This window comes from Pleuronectes platessa, chromosome 12 (genome assembly GCF_947347685.1).
Source record: "Pleuronectes platessa chromosome 12, fPlePla1.1, whole genome shotgun sequence".
Lineage (NCBI taxonomy): Eukaryota > Metazoa > Chordata > Actinopteri > Pleuronectiformes > Pleuronectidae > Pleuronectes > Pleuronectes platessa.
Genome location: NC_070637.1, coordinates 15,862,812 through 15,890,626, shown reverse-complemented (window position 1 = coordinate 15,890,626; position 27,815 = coordinate 15,862,812). Strand labels below are relative to the sequence as shown.

Sequence of the window (27,815 nt, the reverse complement as noted above, 5' to 3'; positions counted from 1 at the left end):
TACTCTGACCTCATTCACAGAGTAACGCTTAAAAATCCCTCGTATCGCCGATGGAAGACTGACTGCTGTCCTTCCGGGACCGCCCTCTTCTGCCTGATTACACATCGTGGTATTTGTCCTCTACACAGTTGGTGAAACAGTTTTGAGCAAGAAGAGGAAAGTTGCCTCAGCTGCAACCTGAACTTGTCGTGGCTGGGAGCAGAACAGATCTTCTGCAGAGTTCTTGGTCCTCGGGGACATTTGTCTGACCTCGACATGCCTTCTTATACGGTGACTGTTGCCACAGGGGACCAGTGGTTCGCAGGGACAGACGACTACATCTACATCACCTTGGTGGGCACGGAGAAATGCAGCAGCAGAACGCTGCTGGACAAACCTCTGTACAATGACTTTGAGAGGGGGGCGGTAAGTGAGGCTGCGCTGCTGCAGAGCTGTGAGGAGGTCGTCTTCAGCTTATGATGGATGATGAGCATCAATACCTGCAAATAGACACATAAATAGGATTTTTTAAGTAAAGTAAAAATCAATAATGCCCTTAGTTATCCTGTTCAATAGAAAATGTGCACTGTTTAGTGGTGTGGAAATGAATCCAAGGTCTTTCTACATTCATTCTCAAACTGATGCCATCATGTTAATCTGTACTTTTTGTTTCATATTACAAATTTTGTCCAATGATAATCAGCTAGAAGTAAATGAAATGAAATTTGAGTTAACTTACATAAAACTTTTTCTAGATCAGATCTCAGGGTTTCACAGTAAAGGGAAACACATATAATATACACACTATAAAAATAAAATACTTTAGAGATAAGTAAATCAAAGGTCTAGTAAAAATACTTTTCCATAGCTGCATTTTAAGAGAGTTTTCTAAATAAAATATTACATCCACTTATACTATTCTTTATACAATTTATAAAAAACTAAATATAAGAATAGTATCACTATAAATATCAACGGCAATTTATGCAAACAAGCAAAACGATATGTAAGCAATTCACAAAAAGAGGAACAGAAACCATCGAACAACACACACACACACCAGTTCTGTACATCTGTCAGTAAGAAGCCACTTCTGACAAAAAACGTTTTTATTACATCATGCATGTTACGTATAATTTAGCTTTTTACAACGTATACATCATTCCATGTGACTAAGAAAAAGTGAGCCCTTTAAAAATCAATGAAATAATAATACTTTTGATTCATGTTCTTTGCTATGTGGTATCGCTCAACCCCAAACTTACAGGTGAAATTGAAATAATGTCACACCCCGATTCAGTAAAGTACACATTTCTCCCCCAGTATACGCTCTCTTTATTTAGCCATTAACTAAATTGCAGGTAGACTCCTATGAGGTGAGAGTTGAGGAGGACCTAGGGGAGCTTGTGCTGGTGAAGATTGAGAAGAGGAAGTACTGGGTGCAGGACGACTGGTACTGCAAGTACATCACGGTCAAGACCGCCTCTGGAGACTATTTAGAGTTTCCCTGCTTCCGCTGGCTGGTGGGCGACAAGGAGGTGGTGCTGCGGGACGGACGAGGTAAGAATAAGAATAAACATGATTTAATGTGACTTTTTGATTTCATAAATGAAATGCAGCTCAAAACGCTTTACACAGTGGCTGATATAGGATTTTTCTAAATCAGGGGTTGTTAAAGGGCCACCTTTTACACAGAGGAGCCAATTATATGTCCAAGGTGCACGTTTAAGTCACTCCTTGTTCAATAACTTTGAGCACTTTATTGAAAAATAAAAAACTGTCACATTTATTGTTAGTATCGTCAGTAAGTCTCTTTAAAAACAGACTACTGACAGGACACGAGCACATCAGGGGTCAATCAGAAATTAGCCGGGGCCTCTGACCCCCCCTGGCCCTGCTCCTGGATCCGCCCCTGGCTTTTGGGACATACAATGAACATAAAACCAAATAAAATGAATGGGAAATAAAAAGGAAATAAAACCCAGTAAGTAAACATGAGTAGACTTCAGCTCATCTGTGAGTTTGCCTCCCAGTTTTCCTGACTCCTCATGTTCATCAGTCAGAGTCTGCAGCGCCTGTCTTGTGTGTGTTGTAGCACATCTGCCTCAGGATGATAAGATCGGCCTGGTCAAACAGCACAGACAAAAAGAGCTGAATATGAGGAAAAAAACCTACAGGCGAGTTCACTCTCCACGTGTAATTTCTCTCTGGCCCTTGCAGGAGGCTGGGACGGCTCAGTAATAACTCTGCTGTCTCCTCTAGATGGAAGGAGTGGCAGCCGGGCTTTCCTATGAGCATAGATGCCGAAAGACACCAGGATTTGCCTCGAGACATCCAGTTCGACAGTGAGAAAGGAGTGGACTTTGTGCTGAACTACGTTAAGGCGTAAGTGCTCCCCTCTAACAGGCTGCTTGAGTAGAGCTGGAGGCCCCTGAGGACAGAGCGGAGTGAGTCAGGGGAGACGTGCACTGCTTCAGTGGAAAGTCGTCATGAAGCCGTGATCAGATGTTGAGCTTCAGGCTGGAAACATGCTTCTGTTTTCTGCACCTGTGGATTACCTGGAAAGACAGACGCGTAATTGTTTGTCGCCAGGGGCATTTGCATCCGCCTCTCATGCGGACGTGAAACCAGCACGCAACGATGCAAAGCAGATACTGAGCAGGACAGTTTGGATGTTGCTCTTTCGAAAGAAGGCAAATGATGTATAACTCAGTTTCTTGCTGAATAAATGATCGCAGATACATATATTTACATTTTGTTTCCCAGAATCTGCAGTGTTTAATTGACAGATTACACAAAATTGCACCAGATTTTTGCGTTTATTACCTTTTTTGTTGACACACCTGTGACAAATGTGATTATGATGGTGTAACTTTGGTTTTCCAGGATAGAGAATCTGTGTGTGAACCAGTTCATGCACATGTTCCAGTCCTCCTGGACCGAATTTGCTGACTTTGAGAAGATCTTTGTAAGAATCAAAAACACAATCTCAGGTCAGCCTCATATATATTTATTATTATTATTAGCATGATGTATTTCATTTGTGTCGTATTACTTGTCATATAATATAATATTGATATTATATAATTTAATATCATTTAGAGTATGTGATGCAACACTGGAAGGAGGACTTCATGTTTGGATACCAGTTTCTGAACGGCTGCAACCCAGTAGTGATCCAAAAATGCACCAAACTTCCCGACAAGTTTCCCGTCACCCACGAGATGGTTTCCTCCAGCCTGGAGAGGGAGCTGACTCTGGACGAGGAAATAAAGGTACAGACGGGCTGATGTCTTGTTGTCTTTGTTGTGTCAATGCTGTGTCCCCCTCCAACGCTCCCTCTGATGGACAAAGCGATGCTCTGGCTCCAGGCAGGTAACGTCTACATAGTGGACTTTGAGGTGTTAGATGGCATCAAAGCGAACTGCACAGACCCGTGCACGCTGCAGTACCTGGCAGCTCCCCTCTGTCTGCTCTACAAGAACACGCTCAACAAGATCCTGCCAATAGCCATACAGGTACAGTGACGCTGAGCAGGTATTCTTTCATGGAGTTAATGTTGCCTTTTACAATTTACAATTTAGCACAAAACAATTGTTTTCCAGCTTGGGCAGACTCCAGGTGAAGACACCCCAATCTTCCTGCCCACTGACGCTAAGTATGACTGGCTGCTGGCAAAGATCTGGGTGCGCTCGGCTGATTTCCAGTACCACCAGAACATCACGCACCTGCTCAGGACACATCTCATAACAGAGGTGTTTGCGATCGCCATGTTCAGGCAGCTCCCAGCGGTTCACCCCGTTTATAAGGTAAAGCTCCTGCTGAGTTATTGGCAAATTGATCAAGTGGATTGACCGGTGAGCTCACTGGCTGATGTTCCTTCCTCTCAGCTTCTTATCCCGCACATTCGTTTCACTATCGCCATCAACACCAAGGCCAGAGACCAGCTCATCAATGAGCACGGCATCTTTGACAAGGTGAGTCCGTGGATGGAGAGGAGAGTAGTAGATTTACTATTTCTTTTCAAATTAAATGGGAGAGGAAAAAAAGATGCAAATAAATAGGAACAAATGGAAATGACCGAGGAAATGAAAAGCAGAGAGAAACCTGCTAATCTGTATCGCACTTTCAAACAAATGACATTAAAGCTTCAGTGTGTAGAATGTAGTGACATCTAGTGGTGAAGATGGATGTTACATCTGAATACCCCTCACCTCACCCTAGTCTTCCAGACATCAAAGAGAACCTTCAGGTGTCGTTAAAACTCAAAAGGTGTTTTGCTTGTCCAGTTTGGATGACTGAAAAAACATGGCGGCCTCTATAGAGAGGACCTGCTCACAATGTAAGTTTAAGGCATTTAAATATAATTCTTGGGTAAAGAAAACAACAGTTCAGATGATTAAACACTATCGAAAAAATCACTAAGATCATTTTATATTCGGTTTCTGCCAAAAGACCCCTCTACACACTGCACCTTTAAGTATCACATGGAAATAATGTTCTAGGGAGAACAGCTCCAAAAACAAATAGTTGTGTATGCATATATTTCAGTTTTTTGACACCACATGCAAATAAGAGGTGAAGACCACATGCTGCCAGAGCAATGGGTGATGATGCTGCTTCTTCCCCGTCCTCATCCAGGCCAACGCGACAGGCGGAGGTGGCCACGTGCAGCTGATTCAGAAGGCCACAAAGACCCTGACCTTCAGGTCTCTGTGCTTCCCCGACATGATCAAGGCCCGTGGAATGGACAGCAAGGAGGAGCTGCCCACCTACTTCTTCAGGGACGACGGCAACAGCGTGTGGGAGGCCACCAAGAGGTTTGTGGAGATGATCGGCTGGTGTGTGTTTGAGTGAGAGGAAGAAACATGGATGGTGAAACCTGCTGCCCTGAGAGTGGCAGAATTTCCAAGGTAGTGGAAGTTGGAGCATTTCACGTTTCCTCTGTGCGTGACTGCTGTCCTGTTTCCTCTCTCTCCTCTGGCAGCTTCCTGTCCGATGTGGTGCATATTTATTACACCAGCGACGAGACGGTGCAGCAGGACGTGGAGATCCAGGCCTTCGTCAAAGACGCGTCCAGCTTCGGGATGCAGGACTTCGATCACTGTGGTGGGTGAGAACGTTACACCACTCGTCTCTTTGCAACATGTTTCTTCTTAACTCTGGCACAACAAATTGCAGCAGCTAACCAATAAGCTTCCCCTTTGGTGGAGACAAGCAGCTCGCCAGCCGTCAGTATTTCATTAGTTCCGGGTTCCTCTGCAGAAGTCAGGTACGACTGGGAACAGAGAGCATCATAAATTCAGATCTGACACAGACGAGTGGTTTGAAGGTGTCACTGACGGAGGCCCTGTGTTCTAATATCCTTCCTGCATTTCACCACCGCATATCTGCATCTGTTGTGAAAGGGTCCTCGCACGGTTTGTTGTTTTAAAGACTGAAGCACACTGTGATGTCTGTCTGTGCCCAGAGTTTCCCAAGGCCCTGAAAACACGTGAGGAGCTGTCAGAGTACCTGACTGTCGTTGTGTTCTCCGCCTCATCGCAGCACGCGGCTGTCAACTTTGGACAAGTGAGTTATAGATAAATACACCGTATATAAAATAACCTGTCACTCAATGTCTTCATCCTGTAAAACTGATTTAAACAGAAATACACGTGATTTTCGGATGGATTCTTATAGATTAGTTGTCATGTGTTATGATCCTCTTCACACAGCGATGGAGGCAGGGCTCCTCCTTGACTTAAAAATAACCACAACAAACTAAACTATACTACACATGTCAACGCAAAATGTATTTGAAATATCCTGTGATTGGTTTGTTTTGAACCTCCGCCAAAGAAGTTATGTTTCCCCTCTAAATGTGTTTGTTGGTTGGATTGTATGTTTGTTTGTGAGAACGAATATACAAAAACTACTGGACAGATGACCATGACACTTAGTGGAAGCGTCTGGTAAGGGTAAAAAAATAACCCCTTAAAAGTTGGTGTGGATCCGGATCAGGAGGTCAATCTTACACCTCCTTAAAGGTTGAGGATTAGGGTGTATTTCAACATATTTACTGAGAAATGGGTTTTCTGGAACACTTCAGATTCACCAGAACCTCCAGTTCCTCTGAAGGAGATAAAAAACAAACAAATATTTTTCAAGTACAATGACTAAACTGTTGCGAAGTAGATTTTTGTAGGAGAAGAAAAAGTACATGCTCCTCAGAATTGTAAGTCTAGGACACGCACATATGGTTTCACTGTGTGTGTGTTGTGTAGTTTGACTGGTGTTCCTGGATCCCCAACGCTCCTTCTACCATGAGGAAGCCTCCGCCCAACCAGAAGGGCGTGGCAGATGTGAACCTGATCCTCGACAGCCTCCCTGACCGCGGACGCTCCAGCTGGCACCTGGGCGCCGTGTGGGCCCTCAGCCAGTACCAGGAGAGCGAGGTACGAAAGGGGCCACAGGTCCAAACACAAACACACACAGGTCTCATTAAAGATTGTGTTGCTTTGAGGACCAAACAAACCAATGATCTCTTTGACGCCTCCCTCTGCTTCGACATGTGCTTGTGACCTTGCTCCGTGCCTCCGGGCTGAATGACCCTTCCCCTCTCTCGCCCTCCACAGCTCTACCTGGGCATGTATCCCGACGAGCACTTCATCGAGAAGCCGGTGAAGGAGGCAATGGAGAAGTTCAGGACGCGGCTGGCAGAGATCACCAGCTCCATCAAGAGGAGGAACGAGGGAAAGAAGCTGCCGTACTACAACATGTCCCCTAACAAAATCCCCAACAGCGTCGCTGTTTGAGGGGAAAAACACACACGTCTCTGTGTAATATTTGTACAAATAGCACATTGAGGCTCTGCTGATGTTCCTGCACTGTACAAATATGCTTTTGTCACCAGAGCATACAAGTTTAATGATACTGTATATGGAAATTCAGATAAGACAACATAAGCCCAGGTTTTCAAACCTCTTCCTTTATTTTGGGTGCAAGTTGATAAATGTTACTTCAGGTTAAAAATTTAAATTCATGTTGATCTTCAGAGTGTGCACAACTACCTGCTCCTTTTTAGGAGAGCAAAACGGAGAGAACTAAAATTACTTCACTATAGTTGCATCACTCCACCAACCAGTGAAGTTTCCGTACATTTTCTCCAGACTCATGCTGGACAAAAGTTGAAGAAATGCTGCAAAGACAGGTTGAATATATCATGTTCAAAATGCCAAAAATCACGTTTTGTGTGGCCACTGTGATCTTGACCTTTGACCTTCTACCACCCAGAGTTTATCAGTTACTTCATGAGTGTAAATGAACATTTGTACCAAAATTAAAATGATTTTAATGTTTGCAAGACATTTGAAGAAATTCCCTGAAGGTGTTGTTTAGATATCATGTTCACACGGATGGGACGGACGTACAGACAATCAGAAAACATAATGCTTCCGACCGCTGGCTGTCATCAGTGAAGAGGCATTGTGCAAAACTAATATGTTGTGCTACTGATTACATTAATGCAAAATTGACAGTTTGTAACAGTGTCAAAAATATTGTGACAATTAAATTCAAATCCAGAACACAAATATCTGAACACTGACAACGACACGGAGCGTTAAAAGTAACTTAATTTTTATTTGGTTGTTCTTTTTAACTCTACATACTTGTTCAAACATGGGAACTTCAACTGAAAACACATCAATATTTCTTTTAAAAACATATGTACTTTTACCAAATTTTTTACAGTTACTATTCCAAAGTAAATTCACAGACAAACTCGTGGAATGATATTATAAGACAGGGGAACAGTCATATATGTTCAAGTCCAGTCAGTAGTAAACAAATGTAGCTTTATGCAAGTTACACTATTCCCAGACATAAGAGAATCGAAGAGAGAAGAGGAAGAAAAACAGAAGTACCTTTTCTTCTCAGTTGATTTCCTGCTCAGTGGGATCGTGAAGTGGAAAAAAAGAATAATTTCATGGCGATAGACACTTTGAAAGAAGAAGCTGCTCTGAGAGAAACGTGTCTGCTTGTTCGAGTGCCCTTTAGAGGCTTCCATCTTCATCAGGACCACATCAAAACTTCTGTGTCAGACTTCATGAGAGGAGCCAGCTCCTATGAGTGGTAAATAACAAAATGCACAATATACAGCCCAACTTTTAACCATCCAGATCAAGGAAATTATATGTTTAAATATCCAATGTTTTTTCTTCTTTGTTGTTGTGGAAAATTCAAATATGATGCTGTGGTTAAACGTGTCTATTCTGCATTTTTAAAACCAATTTCAACAAGCAATTTTAAAAAGCAATAAAAGCTGGAGCAGATTCCCACGTTAAGCTTTGTACAACCCTCATATCAAAAATGACTAAACATGAGTGCAAGTGATTTTCTGGTATTTATGCCGGGGGGGAATAAGTGTAAATTGCATAAAATTACTAATGAAGTTTTTTTTTTTGTTTTTTTTAAATGAACAAAATTGTACTCTGTTTCTTTTAAAAATAAATACAACACAAAATGAAAAAAATTAATCTTTTCATACCCAGAAGACTCCCTGGACATTAAACACCAGTACAGAACTATAGAATAGAAGAACAAGAAAAGGGGTAATTGCACTTTTTATCTGTCTAATTGCACTGAGCCTCGTGGGTACTGAGCGTCTCATTCCTCGGTCTTAATCCAACTTGACACACAACAGCTCCCTTGGCTCGTATTAATATCAGAATTATATTACACTCCAGATCTCAAGTCACCATGGGGCATATACACAGGTACAGTATGCACTGTCTCCAAAAACAAAAAAGCGCTGATTTCCTTTATTGCTGCTGCTGCTGAGCAGTAATCGTCAGGTATATTTGGACCTTCGTTGTTCACGGACAGTACACAGGTATCAAAGACAGTTTTTAAAAATGTGTGCGTGTGTGTGTGTGTGTGTGTTGCTGGAATGGCTATGAGGCTCAACATGAGCCCTGGCATCACTGTGCTCCCACGTACACAAAAGCCCTGACAACAACCGTCACCCCCTCAGAAACCAGCAGCCGCCTGCCTCAGACTGCGCCTCCAGCTGCGCACCAGCAGGTGGCGCTGCAGTCAGCTCATCAATGAAAGATGAGGCTGACTGTGCTCAGGAAGAAAACCTAGGTCTGTTTTATAATGGCTTTTTAATGCAAAATAAATGTCTACAGTGAAAACTAACACAGCGACACTGTTTAAGCTGTGTTTCTGCAGAGGAATAAAAAAAAGAGGTGTTGGAACAACTTGTCTCATTTGAACCGCATAAGGCCAGAAGTGAGAAAAACAATCAAATGAACGGGAACATGCCGGCCGCCGTGTGATTAGTACTAAAATAGACGTCCTCCGACATGTGAGAGACGCCAAGAAGAAGAGACAAGACACTTTCACTGAAAATGAGATTCCTGCTCATCCCACATGCGCTGGTAATGATCCTGAACGTGTGTGTGTGTGTGTGTGTGTGTGTGTGTGTGTGTGTCTAGATCTGCAGAGCAAAAAGCCAATTTAGAGCAGTCATAGTTATTTAAAATTTAAGCGACACAGACTGAAAACAGGCAGCTGCAAATTTCTCAAAGCAAATCCCATGACTAAGCAAACATTTTGAAACCTGCACATGGAATATCACATTGTTAATACTGTCTCAGTCACATGATAAAAAAAAAAAAGCGACGTTGGTTTTGCCCAAAGGGACATTATATTGTGAGGGATGTGGAAATTATCCCACAATTTCCTGTGGCCGGTAAAAAAATTTTTTTTTGAAATGTTTTATATTTTATTTTAACCATTATTTAAAAAGTTTACATTCTCAAAGCCTTCACAAAGTCGCAGTGGGTCAGAGAAGTCATGTGGCTGGATTTTTCCATAATCTCCTTTAGAGCTATGAGCCTGACGTTTCATAATGAAAACCCGTTTTTCAGTATCGACTAAAACACTCACACGATTCTTTCAGCTTGGTTCCATTTTTCAACCCCAATTCCTTTTTGCCATCCACAGGAGCGTATATATATATATATACGTGTATGTGCGTTTAAAGAAATGCAACGTCAAATAATACAGGAAACATTTTCAAGGTTGTGTGAGTATGTTCTCCCCCACGTACAATGTATAAGACTTGAAAATGAAAGAAAAACAAATAAAGAGGAACTAAAGAAAGAAAAGAAGAAAAGTGCTTCAATGCGTGTCCAGATCAAGTCGCTGGTCGGATCAGCAGACCAGCGTGGACTTGACAGACCACGGCGACAGGGACGGCAGTGGCTGGAATGTTCCAGAGATCCGATGCGTGGCACTACAGACTGATCCACAGAGGGTGAGCCCAAGTAGAATCACAGACAGGAGGAAAAAAGGAACAAATCTAACAAACCCACGAGCGAAGAAACCACGGGTCAGAGATGTGTAAACCTCCGGAGCCGTTTGTGAGTCCATCTGTCTCAGTCCTGCTCCTCCAGAGGTACAGACAAGAATTTGTGTGTGTGTGTGCGTGTGCGTATGTGTGCATATGTGTGTGTGCGTATGTGTGTGTGTAGATTTGTAAACTCCAGGCCTCTCCAGACATTTACAGAACTGAGTAAAAACAGTCCAGTCCTGGGAAATGAGTGTGGAGTAAGGGTGCAGGAGGATGGAGGGGTGAGGACAAAGGAGGACAGTCATAGTCCGTCTGTCTGTCTCTACAGAAACATAAGACCAGAAGACGACAGCGGGTCAGTCTGGGATCTGGTCCTTCCAGCGTCACCGTGGGCATGTTTGTGTGTGTGTCTCATTCGAGGGACAACCAATGGCGTCGTCTGAGCGGTCAGACATGGAGCACCTCCATACTGTAGTCCTCTGTCTCTGTGTACTGGGAGGAGTTTGTGTCCGACTGGGTGGGGACCAGCGCCTCCTTGTTCTCCAGACTCGGCTCCATGAGCGGCGGCTTCTCCAGCGCCAGCTTTTTACACGTTTCCGGCCGGTTCTGCACGTATATGACCCGGTTGTAGGCCTTGAGTCTCTTCCATAGATGTATGTAGACTTTGCACTGGACGTACATGAACACCAGTCCGCCCGTGAAGCCGATGGCCACGACCACCAGCTTGGTCCAGAAAGGCCATTCCAGGATCCCTGAGGGCAAACACAGAGGGACACATGGGCACGAGTCAATCAGTGACCAGCCTGTGAAGGAAAGTCTACAGTCTCGTACGTGAAGGTTCTGTTTGCTAGGTTCAGGAGGTCAGAACAAAACCAGGAATGACAAGAATGGCTCATTAAGCTGCTGCGAGTTTAAAAGGTGCTTCAGTCAATCATTGAACAGATTAACCTTGAACTACATTTAACTTTAACAAGGAAGGTATGTGGCTGGGAGGGGCTATCACACAATACACTACACATGTTGAATGGAGGATAAATTTACAGGACAGTGCTTCAATGTGCTGCATATTAAAGAAGCAGGCGAATGTTCACATTGATGTTTCACAACATGATACACAGAATATGTAATATTATAGAAAACCCCCTTTTCACTATACTATTCTCTTTATGATATAGAACTATTTTTCATTGAAATCTCTGCAGTATTTGAAATATTCCTGAGATTTGACCCGTATTATTATTCTGTGGCACTGCAGCACGTTGGGCCATAAGAGAAATATGAATTAGTTTCCTCCTCATGCTGTTGGTTTTTCTGACTTTTAGCAGGATTATGCAAGAACTACACAACTGATGTGATTGAAACTTTGTGGAAGGGGGCGGGGTACGAGCTTATTAATGGTAGAACTTATTCATCTTTGGAGCTTATTCACTTAAGGCGGGAGGTCCAGGATTTTTCTTTTCTTTGCGTGATAGAGCTTTTGACAGTTTTGTGAATTTCTCAAACAATTATGCAAATATCTTCATGAAAAAATATCAGGCAAATATAAAGTGCTAATCGTTGAAATCCAGATCACAAGTTTTCAATTATTGTGTTGGAGGATTTCATCTATATTGTGCAGAGCAAAACAATCCCTGTATGTCAGATCATTCAGGGTGTTAAGTGTGCAGCGATCTAACATAAGTAGGTTTAAATGACATGCATAGAAACGAATGGGGGGGGGGGGGGGGGCAGCCTAGTGGCCCGAGGGGTTCAGCATCGCCCCACGTTCTGGGCTTGTCTCTCCCCTCTCAGTCCCTGACATGTCTCTAATGACACAGTTGGATAAAAGCACAAAATGCCCCCAAACTAACTGAATATAAGAAATAAAGGAACAAGATGAAAAAAAAACACAGTTCAACAGCAAGCATTACAAAGTGATTAGCAGTAATGTGCAGTTTGTGAGTTTTCATTAATTTGCTTAATAGTGCAAAAACATTTCCACGGCCCCTGAGGCAGTTCCAGCCTTTTTGCAAATAGCTAACCCCTGAAATATGAGGCTCCAAGCAAGGGTTGTAAAAAAAAAAAATAGCAAATTTAGCAAGTGTAAATATTCATAACAAGTGGCAGCCTCGTTCAAAACAAAAACAAAGAGGCAGGAAAGGGATCTTCAAAAATTAAACAGAAAAAAGTTACAAGGCTGAACAGCTGCAACTCTGGCTTTTATATATCAAGTGGATTCATGTATGAATGAAAGAGTTGAATGTGTCTTATATGTCCGTGAATTTCTCAGCATGTATCCACAGTGAATAAATGAATTTGAAGGTGAATACATGAGGTGATTCTTTTCACTTTCTTCTTTTTTATTTTTTATTTATCTGCATCCGAATGAACCATTGCACCTGTTTCCTCTTATGTACCCGAATATGTCTGAGAGATTTAAATTGAATGACGTTTTAAAAGACAATATAACTATAAATGATAAGTAATAATAGAAAATCACAGTGTGCCCCTCGCCCTTGTATCTGTCTGCGTTCGTTGGGTTGGAACATTCAGTGAGGTGGTGTGAATATTGGTACTGTCCTGACATCATGGCAGAAAAGGGTAAAGTAAAAAGGGTGTGAGGTGCGGTGGGGAAAGAACTGGCTGACAGGGAAAACACAATTTGAAGGTCAAAAGGTCAAACGTGAAATGTTTACCTGGGATTCTTCCGGCTGCATGTGTAGAGAGAGTGTTAGTATCATGTATTACCAAAGACACACAAAGAGACTGATAGAAAAGCCAGAAGTCAGATATTACAGATGCATCTTACAATCACACACATTCCATCAAAGAAGACAATAGAACATACATTTCAAGTTGTATTCCAGCTAATCTGTAGTAAACAAGGAACAGATCTGTGGCTGTGCGTGATTTTGCAGACGGACAACCGGTACTGGTGAGGAACGATTTGGCATTACCATGGTGACTGAACCCGACAGCCCTGAAGGATGCTAACAAGTCTGAATCATCAGGTTGGGCTTAACAGGCACAGGCTGTTCTTCCATCTGCACACTGTCTCAGAAGCAGCGAATATGTCAGAGAGGAAAGAGTGGCAGCGGCCGACGAGCCATCGGGCGTCACAGCGGCTCATCGTTCAAACTGCAGAGTCCGATTTCAGCCGGAGGGTGAGACCGCGGGGCTCTAGAGACGGTGGTGCTGTCGATCGCTCTGTGGCAAAGTGATTCTGAACCCTGTGCCAGAAGCAGCACAGCCTCTAGGGGCCGCTACAGAGGCCTTTAAACTCCTCGGCATAAATGTTCTTTTTATTTGGAGGTTTTAAAGATCACAATGACCTACTGACTGGTTTTGCCTGTGGCTTTTACAATCCATGCTCAGCAACAGGTTGGCAAATATAAATGTGAAAATTAGTTAGTCTGGAAGCTTATCATGGGACAAAGCAGCCATCTTCTCCGTGACCTTGCAGGCTATGTGTTCATCAAAAAGTGGCCACAGCCTCCTCCGAAGAACACTTTGTCACTTTTGGACTCTGTTGAAATGGGCTCTGTCCTCGTGTTAAAGGAGATTGATACCACTATCATGAGATATTAACTCAACACAAAGCCACAGTGTGAAGCCGGTTATATTAATAAAAAACACCTCATGGCAGAACGGTAAAAAGGGACTAAATTTAAACACACAAATATCCCAGTTAGCAGCGGTCCTCCCATGACTGTGATGAGGCAGTGGAAATGTTTGTTTTGAACCATAACTGCTACTGGTGGTTAGTGTCAAGTTATTGCATTTGCACAATTGCTGAAATGTCGTTTCGAAATGCCCAGTCTGTGTGTGGTTTATTTCTGGTGGTCTGTGGTTACTTCTGCGCAGCTGAAAGTGGAGGAAGGGACTGACATTTTTTGTCCTTTAAATTCTCGCATTATTCAAAATCTAGAAACTGCTGCTTAACCTTACTGGTAGCCCAACTTATCTTAACTGGACCGAGAAAGTCAAGGCTGTCTCATATTTAGACATGAGAACGGTACCAATCTTTTTCTTTTCTTCTCTTTATCTGAAGGAAAAAACCCACGTGCACATGTACACAAGCACACAGACAATACAACTTTGTGCGGATTAGATATTCTTTAAAAAAAAGACTTACCATGAACTGACTGTCATTGAAATTCCCAGCACACACAAGCAACCTGATCAAACCCCCTTTCAAGATGTAAGAGTGAACCAACATCACCTCACTTTGCAATTAAAACCTCTGTGGAGATTTCAATCTAAAAGGAGATCTGATTAAGATAAAAAAAAGTCTGTTTTAATCTCTTTCCTTCATCTCTTTCATCTCTTAACCTTCGCTTTCAAAGTGAACTGAATTGAAGTTAAAGTCTGAAAATCCTCACAGACTGAAAAACCCCTCTAAACATTTGTTTGGTCTCAGCCGTGACTTTGCTGCTCCTGCATGTGAATCACACCCAGGTATATTCCAATCGAAGGGAACATTTCACACTCACCACTCACATAACACGTCACTTATGCAGATTTGTCACTAAACACGATGCATGAATGATCCGGAGACGGCGGGAAACTGCGGATGAATGGACGAACGGCACATCAAACACCAGACGGTGTGGTCATGATCATCCTCACGTGTGTGGTTGTGTGTGTGCATGTGTGAGTCTGCGCTGACCTTGTCTGATTTCCTCTGCTGTCCTGTCGATGAGGACGTAGAGCGACCACACCACGCAGGTGATGGCGATGACGTGGAAGGTCACAGAGCACATGATCTTCCTCCTCTCGCTGGCCGTCATCTGTAGCTTCTCCCACTGAGGCAGAGGGGACACAGGGAGGATGTTTGAGGAGGTCGAGAGGTCAACACCAAACACAAGAATACAGAAAACTTAACACTCTTGGCTATCGTGACCGATTCCCGGAGCAGATCTGAGCGTGAGCTAAATATTGAATGTGCCACTGTGATCGGGATCCAGTGCGACAAAGTGCTTCTTGGAAGTAAGATAGAAAAGAAAAGTGGCGCCCTGCCGCCTGCCAGCCAGCTCAGCTAACCCACTGTAGCACCTTGTCTGCCGCTGGCTGCACGACACAACACAACACACCAGGAAATGAGCTCAACAAAACCCAGAAAACACAACATCAGCATATACAAGTTGTACTGGCTCTTGATGAACGCTACGACCGCACGCTCACACACGAGCAGCCCCGATGTTCACCCGTGGGATTCAGAGGCTATTACCGGCGCAGCATTTGTTTAAGGCCTTTTTGTGCAGCTAATGAAGGGTGGAGGGATTTTAATTAGAGTGTCCTGCTATCTCCAGGCCACAATGATTGATAAGAGCTTTAAATGGAAGCAAACAGCCTCTAAACCATTTGAAATGAATCGCATCCCCCCACCCCAAAAAAAAGTCCTGCTTCAAAGCTCAGTGTCATGCTTCGGTTAAGATGGATCAGATAAAGCTTCTGGAGCTCACAGCTTCATAACTAAAGAGTGACAGCGACGGTCTGCATTTATTAACTGAAGCTGAACTGTAACAAAGTAACCAGCAGTGGGATGTAACAAATACATATATTTTTCATGTTTCTTTTAAAATTCATCCACTACTTCTTTCAGCATTTATCTGTACATTCCACTCAACTACATTTTTACAATGCATAGCGTTTCATGTCGACATTCTTTATGTTCTCAATAATAAGCGTGTGATTGGTCCAATGCTCCAATCAGAGTGGGCGGGTAACAGACTCCGCCTCCTGCAGCACTGATGAAGAAACACCTGTAAGAGGAAGAGGTCCCCGCAGAGACTCAGCCATACTGATGTAGTACTCCGTCACATTAGGGAGTAAGTTACACTTTGCAAGTACTTTTAATACTTTTAATACACACTTTCCAGACAACTTCATTTATTAACTGCTATTTATAAGGAGGAGTTCTATAAATAAGGAAAAAAAAAAGGTTTTCAGAAACAAATTACCAACCCTACCTTTAAGTAATATGTGTAACGGCTTAACAATAGCTTCAGACAAATATGTTCCCACACAGTCTGTGTCTCACCTTGCGCAGCGGCTTGAGCTTGGTCTCCATGATGAACTCATATTTACAGAGCTCACAGCAGCGAGTGTCAGAGCTCTTGATCCACTGCTGGAGACAGGACTGGTGGACGAAGCGCAGGCTCCCTGTGCAGTGGCATGGTGTGATCAAGGGGCTCTCCTCATCCCCTTCACAGTGACAAATCCTACGGGAGCACCCCCACAAAAAAGATACAGTCAATACTAAGCTAGAGGCAAGACAGCTTTAACAGGAGAAATACAAAGGGAGAGGAGATATCAGAAAGAGACGAGTTGGCGGAGAAAAGCTGACACATATTTCCCCAAGCTAGAGAAAGGGGAATATCTGGTGTTTAGGAAATGCTCACACACATTGCAGATGGGAATCTACTTCATTAGAATCAATACATGTCCCATTAATAAACTCAATCCAGACAAACTCATTGAGTGTTTAATTTACAAACTAAAATAACATTTACAGAAACCAATCTTCCGTGTTCTTGCAGCGTTGGAGTATAAAATTTAACACAGCACGTCTAATCTGAGATACTTTGCAGGACGTGGCAGCAGCAGTCTCTGGTTCAGCGCCGGGGGAACTGATAGAACTGATTGCCGGTAATGATCATTGTGTTAGTCGATCGCTAATTGTAAGTAGAAGAATCAGTTAAAGAAAGAGTTGCATTCAAAACATTAGTTCTGTGAATTTTCCAAGCTTAAATCTGTTATTTGTTGCAAGTGCATGAGCTTTAACGAGTGCATGTAACAGTTGTTTGTGTCTGTGTGTGTCAGCTCCGTGATACGCTGGCAACATGTCCTGCACCCGGCCTCTCGTCTAATTGGATTGGCTCCAGCTCCTCTGTCGCCCGCCTTATATAAGATAATGGATGAATGAAAAGGATGCGTATTGTAACACTGTGAAATATGGTTTGCTCTGTTCTGTATTCTGGGCACAGCTGCAGAAAACTGGGACATTTTATTAGGTGTCTGTTGGACAGGTTTTTTTCTCAGTGAGAGATTTTTAATATCAGAGTGAAGCAGAACCCCCCCCCCCCCTCTCGTCCAAACGATGACATATATCGGACCCTGTCTGACAGAGTGGCGGATAGCAGCTATTAGTCACCCACACAAAGGACGACTATATTGGTCGGCGTTGGCCTGTTCAGTGTGAGTGAGTGTGTGTCTGTGTATCTGCTGCTGACTATACAAACACACTTTAACAAGTAAAAGAGTGAGACTCAGTTCAGTTAGTTTCAGAAGAAAGGGACATGATTCAAACACAAAGTAAATATCACACACAAACACACCTACTTGGAGGAAGCAGAGGCTGACAATTAAAGTATCAGGTCTTTGACATTGTTGTTGATGTTCAGGTCCTGAGTAAATGAGCAATAAGCCCCAAAAATCTGCTGCTGTCTGTTTCACCACAACTAAACTTTGATGAAAGTTCAGGCTCATGTCTCTCGGAGGAGAATTGGTTGCAGTGTAGAACAAAGTGCACATGATTTCCCTGCAGAGGCTCCACAGATAAATGAAGCACAGTGGAGGGGGGTGAGTATTTCAACCTATATCTTCAAATCCACTTTTTCTACGACTTTCCAACCAGCAAAGACTTTTCCCCAGAGTTCAAAACAGACAGCGGTGGCTTTGGTGGACAAGAGAGCAGGTTTTTCAAATGGGATTGTCTTTATCACGGTTCAGGTGTGTGTGGGGGTGAGGACACATGACCACACTCACGTGTCAGAAAGTAAGCAAGCGTGATAACGTCTATTTTCAGACTTCGCTGATCTGGCCAAAGCATTACAAGATTAAGAGACCCAGTGAACCGGGATGATAAAAATAGGACGTTTTCTATGCGTTGCTCAAAAAGTAGGAGGAGGTGGAGGGAGTGGAAGAAGAATTGGGGGATTAAAGGATAGACGAGGCACAATTAACATCTTGAGAAGAGGGTGTTTTCTCCCGTCTGGTTTGTTTATGGCTGGGTTGTTTTGTTTGTTTGTATGGATCTGAAGATGAACTGCAGATTTTCATCGCACACACTGTTCTGTATCCCTCTCTTAAAAATCAGCCTCAGGACCTGAACTCTCTCGGTGCTCGCATCAACAACTGGCGCCGGCTGAAATGGACAGATTTAACTAATTGTTCTAATGCTAATGTGTTTTTTTCTTAAAGCGTAGGACGGGATAACCACAGAAAAATCCCTACACCTCCACATGGAGCCAGGGTGGAAATAAAAATGATCAGTGAACAACATGACTGCAAGAGACTGTTCCTCTGTCATGAATTTTTTTTCTTTTTTTCTGCTGTAACAGCCTGGATATCGCTTGAAAATGCACTTTCATGACAGAAATGAGCAAACAGCAAATTCAACATAGCAAACATCCATATATTAAACAGATTAGTTCAAATTTACAGCTAAATCAAGTGTATCCGTGTCAGCGCTGTTAGGAAGGGGAGGCTGAAATTAAAATTTAATTTGCATCACAGTCAAATCACTCCCATGTTTCACAGTCATTTTAAGATGGTAAAAGGGGCCGTTAGAGTCTATCACCATTAAAATGTGGGAAGCAAAACAAGAGTCGGGGAAAATCACAAGCTGAGAGGGAAACATGGTCGCCTGGCTGACGCGTTCACTTTCTCCCCGTTATCATGTTTGTTTCTGTTTCCTCATACTTTTCTCCGGTGGCCTCGCTTCTCTCTCGCAGCGTGTCACTTTAAACCCCCTCCCCTCCAGCTATTCCTTGTTCTGCCCTCATCCGGAGATGCTTGGATATTAATTCTCAAATGAATTTTTTAGCACCAATCTGCTTTTTTTTCCTGGGTATTTCTGCTAAACAGATTTTCAGAGGGGTAATATGGGGCAGAGTGGGACATCTGAGGCGTTTTGTTTCCTCCTGTTCTCAGCCTGTTTTCAATCGGAGCAGTTTAAGCTCGACAATCTGCCAGAGACACGCTGATCACAGAGGAACACAATTGAATTAGCAGCAGCAGCAGCAGGACCGGGAGCCGTCTACCTTGTTCCTCCTCACCCCTCTCTGCATGTCTGAAGAGGTTACTTGTCTCTCTCTGTGTGTGGGCGAAAATGTTCAAAAGAATATTGAATTTCCTGAGAGGAACTTCACTTAACTTTTGGAGGAATGTTAAGGAAATACATGGACTCCAGTTGTTTGTTTTAAATATACACCAACGATACACTGCATATTGAAGCTTCAAAAGGGTCCCTGTGGAGGTGTTCCAATACGAGAGGCTCTTTGGAGCAATATTTGGTTTAGAGCTAATACTCTACCAGTACACTCATGAGAAAGACAGTGCAAATTTGTAAAGAGTGCAAGCAATCAGAGCACCAAAAAATAATTGGAAGGGGCAAATCAAGAACCGGAGAAGGTGAAAAGGCAAAGAAAAGAGACACAAGCCTGACTGTAACTGCAATTTGTTACTAAATGACATCTCGTCATCATTTATCTGGCTTTCTCCTTATCAAAACCATATAGCAGTTATGTGTCAAAGAATATAAAGCATCTGGAAACTTGAACCTGGAAACAAGAGCAGGGCCAATATGGATGCTTTAGGGCAAATGCTCATATGGATATTAGGGAGTAAAACAGCCTTGTGTTAAAGAAATGGTTCAGTTATAGCTAAACCATAAACTATAGCATCAATCTCTATAAATTGAAAGAATACACAAATACAAACTATTGTATGGAACTAGATTCAAAATAAAAATAAACCAAATTTATCATTATTTTCTGCATGGTTACTCATATCAGCAGACATTAATGCAAACTTGTAGTAGAAGTTAATACAAAGTTTTTCAAAAATATAAAAATAAATCATCTTTGGAAAATGCATTCTATATATGTTGTAGAAAAACACTGAATGCAAACATAATTTAGTTTGTTTCTCGGTGTTTCTCAAAGGTCACATCTCTGATAAGGAAGTAGAGCAGGTCACATCGTATCAGACGTTTTACCATTACACTCTGAAGTGATTTCAATAAACGAGCTGGAGGATAATTAACACGTCATTCGTCTGTGAAAACAACAACCGCCAACACACACGCACTGTCACAGGTGAGGTCAGCTACTACTGTGCACAGCTCACGTTTCTAGCCACCTGACATGGTGTGGGTGTGTGTGTGTGTGTGTGTGTGTGTGTGTGTGTGTGTGTGTGTTTGTGCAGTCAGAGACTACAAAAGCTATTTGAAGCCAATAATCTCCCTCCTGATCTCTGGCCTTCACCTTGCCACGTCTAAGCTCATGTTTCTCTATCAGCTCACCACTGACGCATGTAAGATGCATAATCTGGAGCAGAGTACGAGCACAGACCACAGCCGAGGAGACAACGGGGGCAGACCTATGGAACTGATCATATTCTGTGTTTTATACTAAACTGACATAGATACTGAGACCAAAAGGGGTCCAGTGATCTGAGAGATCTTAACGTTCCTTTTCTTGGCAATTTACCGCTATCAAGCATCATACGCAGCCATGACATGGTCTATAATCAAACATTACTCACTATCAGTCCGTCCTAACGCACCATGGCTCTGATTGTACACGCACTGTCAAGTGATAAACACTTGTGATGGCTCTGTTGACCCAATCTCACAGACTGTGTCCGGCCTTTTCCATTTATTATCCCTCGTCTGCCTTTGCTCCACTCACTCTCAGACAGAAACAGACTCCGGCTCTCAATGCTAATACATTTTCTGCAGTAACTTCTGCTGCTCATGGCCTCTGTACCTGCGTTTATTGCAAAGTTTAAAAGCTTGTAGCCAGAAATCAATGATGAATCTTTGCAGCATATGTTAAGACACTTGCATTCATCATTGATAAAAAATTTTTAAAAACCACACAGCTGTAAAACCCAGTTTTAAACAGGGTAGAGATACCAGGGAAATGAAGCCAGATTTCGGCTCTAGACACACAGGAGGGGTTGAATCAGGGCAGCTGGAGGGAGGTTTATTGGGTTGCGTCTAAGTTTCAGGTTCTTCTGATTAATGGTTCCACTGAGAGCTGGGTTTTCAGGACAAATACGGCTGGGGTGTAAGCTTTTTGCTGGGTGTTTACACTACAGGATGAGAAGCTCTCCACTACTCCACAGAGCTCTGGGGGGTTGACTGCCATGTTAACGGTCAGGGAGTGGTCTGGGCTCTACCAAGTCACAGTAAGGGTGGGTGTGGAGCACACCATCCAGACGGTCACCCACCTGCAGCAGTCCTCAGATAGCGAATAGCGTGACAGTGGCACAGTTTTGTCCGACAAAGGGGACGTGCAGCGGTCCAAGTCACTGTCCTCATCCATATCCATGTAGCACAGTGGGGCGAGAAGTGCGCCTGGGCCAGTCATTGTGACTGCATCTTGGGTAGCCAGCCTGCCTGTTCCCTTTAGAGCAGGACTGGACCACGCCGCCTCACACATGCTGTCATCTCCCAGTGCATCCTGGGGGGGAAACCCTGTCTCGCTGGCTTCCAGCATGACGCTGGAGGACTTGGTGATGTGGAGGTGAGAGCCATAGCTGCCTAGCTCGGAGCACTGCAGGCTGGCCGAGGTAGAGGATCGAGAAAACGGGAGGAGGAGACGGAGGAAATTGGCGCTTGGGGAGTGATGCGGGTGGGGGTGGGCGTTGGAAAGTGGAGGAGGAGGTGCCACGATGGCAGGATCAGATGTAAAACAATCGGCGGGAGGGATTCCCTGCATGTATTTGTAGTTGTTGGTGAAGGAAGGGACCAGGTGGGTGTGGGTGCTTGTGGAGAAGGCCGAAGGATTTGGGGGTGGGGGTGGGGTCGGGGGTGATGCAGACAGCTTGCCGTTGAGCGTGTGCGCCTTTCGATTCAAGCTGGCCGGCTGGGCGGCCTCGGGCTTCAGCTCCAGCTCTCCCTCCGAGCAGGTGCGATCGATGAAGTGCAGGCCCCGGCAGAGACTGTCCACGCGTTGGCCCACGTCGTTCAGAGACATGGAGAACCTGAGCGAGCTGGCGGGTCGGAGGTTGACGGAGGAGGGGCGGAGCAGAGAGAGCCAGTCAAGTTGCTTAGCATGTTTGCAGGCCTGACTGGCGTCTGCACAGAGGGTGGTCACTGAAATACCTCCAGAGCCTTGACCGGTTTTACCATTCGAATTCAACAGAACCACAGCGGTCTGCTTCTGACCGTCCTGATCATGACTGCTGGTGCGAAAGTGTGCGTTTATGACAGGATCATGTGACCGATGGCGGAGATGAGGGAGAAGAAGGAGGAACGGGAAAGGGCAAAGAAAGAAAAATGGAAAAGAGATCATGTGTTTGAAACCAAAAGAAATTTAGAGAAAAGAATGATTTCAGAGGCTCTGCCGGCAAAAAAAGAAACACTGGATGATCCATGTTACAATCAAATCCATTTTACAGCAGATTACACGCAACTGAGGCTCCTCCACAGAGTGACAGTGAGCTGCCAGAGGGTAAACCAACATTAACCACTGATAAGCTTCTTCACTAAAGGACTGATAAATAACATTTGTCCTCGGGTGTACATGTCAATGTGTCGCTCAGAGGGAAATGATGTTGCAGGGGGTCGTACCTGCAGATGTCCTGGCTGGAGGGGGAAACCGACGTCCTGGAGAAACTGCACGGAGCGTTGACAGAAGTCGGGCTACCCGCCTGAGGAACACAACAAAAGCACAAAAGGATTACGGTTAGGATAGAAAACATTAAAAAAAAACGAGACATGCAAGTCAAACCCTGAGGTGAAATAATCCCAGTGCTATTCTCAACAAACGGGGTCCAGGCACATTGTAGGTTGTTTTCAGTGAGAACCATCAGGCTGTCAACATCTGAATGTGGTCTTCACAGACAGAGAGTAAAAACATGTCACAGACCGATTCAGCGGGAGATAAAAAGGAAGACCACAGCCCTGGTGGTTAATCTATCTGATTGAAGTAATGCCGGGCGAAATCTGTCAGCGTGTGGTGGAGCAGCGGAAAACACCAAGACTGCAGAGGAGGGAGGGTGGCAGGCTGCGAGACACAGGGACAAGTTATGAAGAATGAGGCGCTAAGAAAGGCACAGCTGGAGGATGTGAGGCCTGAGACCCGTTCAACCTCCAAGGAGAATTTTTTAACAGATGCTCCTGCAGGTACAAGGTCGTTATGATACAAATACCATGAACAAAAGGATGAGATGAAGGGAAACATTAGGTTTATTGCCACTTGGGTTTTATTTAAGAAACCTTTGACTGTAATTTCTATTGGACGTGATCATATTTTACTGCTGACATCCTGCCACACGACCACTTTGCTATGAAAACGTCTGATGAGGAAACCGGAAACAAGTCAACAGTGGCTGGAGCACACAGTGATGAAGCTGAGAGTGAAAACCTCCTATTATTGCAACTCACACGTCCATGCATGATACTAATGTTGTGTAGACAATTGGATTAAGTGTTAATATTGGATTTAACTGGATTTAAGTGCCACCGATGGTGGATTTTCAGTCAGTTTTACCATCGGGTTGGTGTTTCATTTAGTGTCGTTGTTTTAAATCAGTGGGAGATATTTCCCAATTGGAATTACAAGTATAAGATGCTTGAATCGGGCATGAATCTGATTTAAACTGTGACTGTGTGTCTATGATCCAGAACATGCAGATGGGGTCTTTGGGAGCCTGCACGTAGCCTTCATCTATAAGATCATTTAACTATTGACAACAATTTAGCTGTAAATAAAATGACCTGACTGCCGTCGGCCCATTTACGTCACAACATGATCTTTCATGAGCTCAGAGCGAGAAGGGGAAATTCTGTTGCAGCCTAAGTAAGTAAGTATGATGTGGTCTATTGTAATATTTCATGTTTAATTATTGAATATGGGCATCTATAATTCAAAAGGTTATGCTGAAAATGACTACAATAACAATAATAAACTTAATTTATAGAACACAATAAATGCATTCAATGCAACACAAAGTTCTTCACATAAAAGACAAAAGATTGAATAGAAATAGCAAATTCAGCTAAAGGAAATAGTTTAAATATTAAAAATAAAATCATGTGTCTTACAGTTTTATTCGAGCCCTTCAGGGAGTTCTGTGGCATAATTAACAAAGGCTGTCTCTCTGTCTTTCAGTTCTGATGTCAGGAATAATGTGTTTGTTGATGAAAGGTGATTTAATATCTTGGTCCAGTGCCTCTTTAACATTGAGCATCTGCTGCTCTAAAGGTCTCTGCAGAGCTCTGGTACAATCGTCTGACCACTTCCCTTTCCAGATCTCAGCAGTTAACATGGTGCACACACTGTTATCATAACCAACGCGAATGATGGTCACAATTAGAAGAAAATAACACCGAAGCAAATCATCATGTGATTCTAGCTTCATATAAATAATAAAATCACTCTTCTCAGCTAATTCACAAAAAGAAAGTGAATGAGCTTATTTCCTAAATGTCAAACTCTCCCGTCATGACGTCCGGCTGCTGTTCCCCTCAGTGACGGCTACAGTTTGGACAGGGACATAAAGAATGGGATCAGATACTGTTTGGATTGCTAACGTAAAGACACAGCGCAGGATGGCATTTCCAATGAGAAACTAATTATCTATCGATTTCATTTCTAACTATGGGGAAATGTATTGCTCATGGCCAGACAGAAATCAATGGAGAATTCAATGTTCTGCTGTTCCCCCCCTCAGCCTGGTTTTCCCGACTCTACATGAACAGCAGAGATTCTCTCTCACACACAGTTTCTCTCTGCTCATTGTAACCTGAGTTTACACACGTTTCTCTAAAATGTATTAGTTCATTTTTTTCTTCTCTTATAGTTCACATTTAAGGTGGCAGCTGCTACAAGAGCCTGGGATATAAATGTAATAAGAAGAGACAGCTCGGAGAAGTGATAGATAAGATCACAGGAAAAATAAATTATTATTTTGCAAGGAGCACAACTGAGGTGAAACTTGCTGCTCGAGCGCTACAGTTACACTGCAACAACTGAAAACTAGGACTGGGCATTAAAACTATATCAGTAATATTGGCAATATAATTATATAATATAATTTTCCTTGATAGCAAAAACAAAAATCCAATATGTATCGATATCTTGCTAATGCGTTGTGCAAGCACTGTGAGGAGGAAAACACAATACAGTTTATAGAAACTACTGTTTTTTAAATGTCCTCCGTTTAAAAACACAACCGTCACTCAGGAGCAAACTTAAACATAACAGAAATCTGGGTTTGTGTTATTGTTTTTTATGTTGCACTGTTGGTTTCCCCTCTGGTCATTCAGTCATAAACTTTATGGACGGATAATAAAAACATAATTTAACTTGACATGAATTGACGGCTGATATGACGTTTTTGGCTCTTGATATAATTGTTGGCTATATCCCCCAGCTCGACTAAAAACGAAATAAATGTATGTCACACAAGCTAAAGCCTCATATGAGTGAAACCTGAACTGGAATAGTTGGATAAAATCAGAGGTGGCTGCACTCATGTCACTGGACAGCATCTTGATTCCTTATATTTTATTACAGCTGTGTAAATATGATATTCCCGTGCCTCTGTTAATCATCTGATGAGAGCTGGCCAACAGAGAACCCCCTCTGGCTCCGAGAGACACGATGATAACGGAGTCGTAACCGTACTGATTAACTTCCTAAAAGCCTGTGTGACTCTTCAGATTTCAATCACACAGCTCCTTTTAAAAGCAGCCTCGCCTGAGACGAGGACCTTTGATTGACCTAAATGAGTCTCTGAGTTTAATGGATAACCTGAAACTATTTAATCTGTTTTCATTTCAAAGACTGCTGATGATGATGATTCGAGTTGGATGCTTCAACACTTTTCGTCTTTTACTTTAGAAACTATCGACTGTGTTAAGAAGCATATCATGAGCTGCTAATTAGACATCATGGGTTGAAGAGGGCTGCAATGGTGTCACAGCACAGGTATATAAATCTGAGTGTTTCATTAGCAATAAGGTCGACATTTAACGTACAATATGCAACTCCAGCTGCCAACGGTCTCTCAATCAAAACATTAACAAAAGAACCCAATTCGATGATGTTGTGAAGCAGCGTGGGATCGTGGGAAACATTAAAAGACACAGATGAGGTCATTTTTCGATTAACTTCGATTCATGGGGACCAAACAGCTGATTGGCTAACCAGCTCACAGTGTGTTTTTCCTTCATCACATGTTTGCCTTGGAAGTCACAGCTACGGGCACAGCAGATATTACGCAATTAAAAGTTAACAAGACGGTGACGTACCTTGAGTAAAATCTTGGATTTCTCTGGATTTGAATATTGTTGTAAACATTTGGAAGTCAACAATATAAGGAGATCAAGTTTTTTTTAGACATCTGAATTAAGAATTGTTACATTCTATTTCAGCGCCTGTTCTAAACCCTCCTGTTTGTAATTGGCTACTTGCTTGACCTGTCGGACAGTTGCTTGCAGCTCTTACTGAAACGGTCAAATGAACGTGCTGTAATTGAACGAGCAGGAACCTGTTGATTCAGGCCACAGAGCCCAGAAGCTGCACCACCGCTGTTCACCTGTGTATCCAAAGTTCCCTGAAGCGTCACTCAGTACCCAGAACCTTCAACTGGAGAATCAGCTGTTAATCCCATCTGCCGTCTTCAACCCTCACAGCATATTGTCACTGTAATAACCTTTTTATTGTGCTCAGTGAAATGTCTCACAATCTATCATTCTTATAAACACTTATTTAACCTCTCTCCTTGAGCACCACCACCGACCACACACATCCTTCATCGGTGCATAAATGATCCTTTTATCCACGTTTTTACTGTCCTCGTCTCCCTCTAACACCTATTCTCTCACATCTGTCATCACCTCAGCCTCTATTCATCTTCTACCTCCTCTACCGGGGGGGGGAGTAATAAGGCTCTTGTTTTTTTTAGCCACCGGGGCCGATCAAGGAATAACCTTCAACATCTAACAGGAACAATGAATCACCTACCCCTGATGAGAAGCCTCTAACAAGATGGACACATTTCTGAACAGACGGCGGGGACGGGCCAGATGTTGACAATAAAGCAGAACGGAAAATAAACATCCAAGGTTGTAGTAAACCTTGAAAACGACCCCGAGACGCCGCAGAGTTTTTGTTTCCTCGTCAACATCACTTTTGATTTTAAGATATGTTGCTCGGTCAGAGATCCTTGAGGTAGGACGGTTTTGTCAAAAACTACTATTTTCAAAATCAATAAAGCACTTTAAAGGAATATTTTCACATTTTGAGACTAAACTATTTTTGAAACAGCCCACGGCACCATCACATCGTACTGATAATGTACATCTCCTGATTGCTGCAGCATTACAATTCAGCTGCAAGCACTTCATCATAGCTAAACAACGTTCCAACAATCAGCAGCTTAAAGAGACTTCACTTGTTTCAAGTCTAATAAGAAATAAAGGGAGGAGCAGCTTCGACAGGAACGTTTCTTTGATTATAGATCAAAAAAGAGTCAAACAAGATTAGTTTAA

The 27,815-nt window shown here is 43.1% G+C and overlaps 2 protein-coding genes across 3 annotated transcripts in view; one reads left to right on the top strand and one right to left on the bottom strand.

The window, feature by feature from the left end:
- Positions 1-59: 59 nt before the first annotated feature.
- Positions 60-8,317, top strand: alox5a (arachidonate 5-lipoxygenase a). The gene is made up of 14 exons (XM_053436753.1): positions 60-405; positions 1,341-1,539; positions 2,075-2,156; positions 2,242-2,364; positions 2,866-2,972; positions 3,082-3,254; positions 3,351-3,497; positions 3,585-3,788; positions 3,870-3,956; positions 4,621-4,799; positions 4,967-5,088; positions 5,450-5,550; positions 6,246-6,416; positions 6,597-8,317. The coding sequence occupies exons 1-14, from the start codon at positions 256-258 to the stop codon at positions 6,774-6,776; spliced, it is 2,025 nt and encodes a 674-aa protein (XP_053292728.1). The 5' UTR covers positions 60-255; the 3' UTR covers positions 6,777-8,317.
- Positions 7,583-27,815, bottom strand: part of marchf8 (membrane-associated ring finger (C3HC4) 8) — a 102,003-nt gene continuing 81,770 nt past the window's right edge. For both annotated transcript variants that reach the window (XM_053436758.1, XM_053436759.1), the window contains 4 exons: positions 22,887-22,966; positions 16,344-16,524; positions 14,970-15,105; positions 7,583-11,073 (listed from right to left, as the gene is read on the bottom strand). In XM_053436758.1, coding sequence (XP_053292733.1) covers positions 10,769-11,073; positions 14,970-15,105; positions 16,344-16,524; positions 22,887-22,966 — 702 coding nt within the window. In that variant the 3' untranslated portion in view covers positions 7,583-10,768. The remainder of the gene's footprint in view (positions 11,074-14,969; positions 15,106-16,343; positions 16,525-22,886; positions 22,967-27,815) is intronic.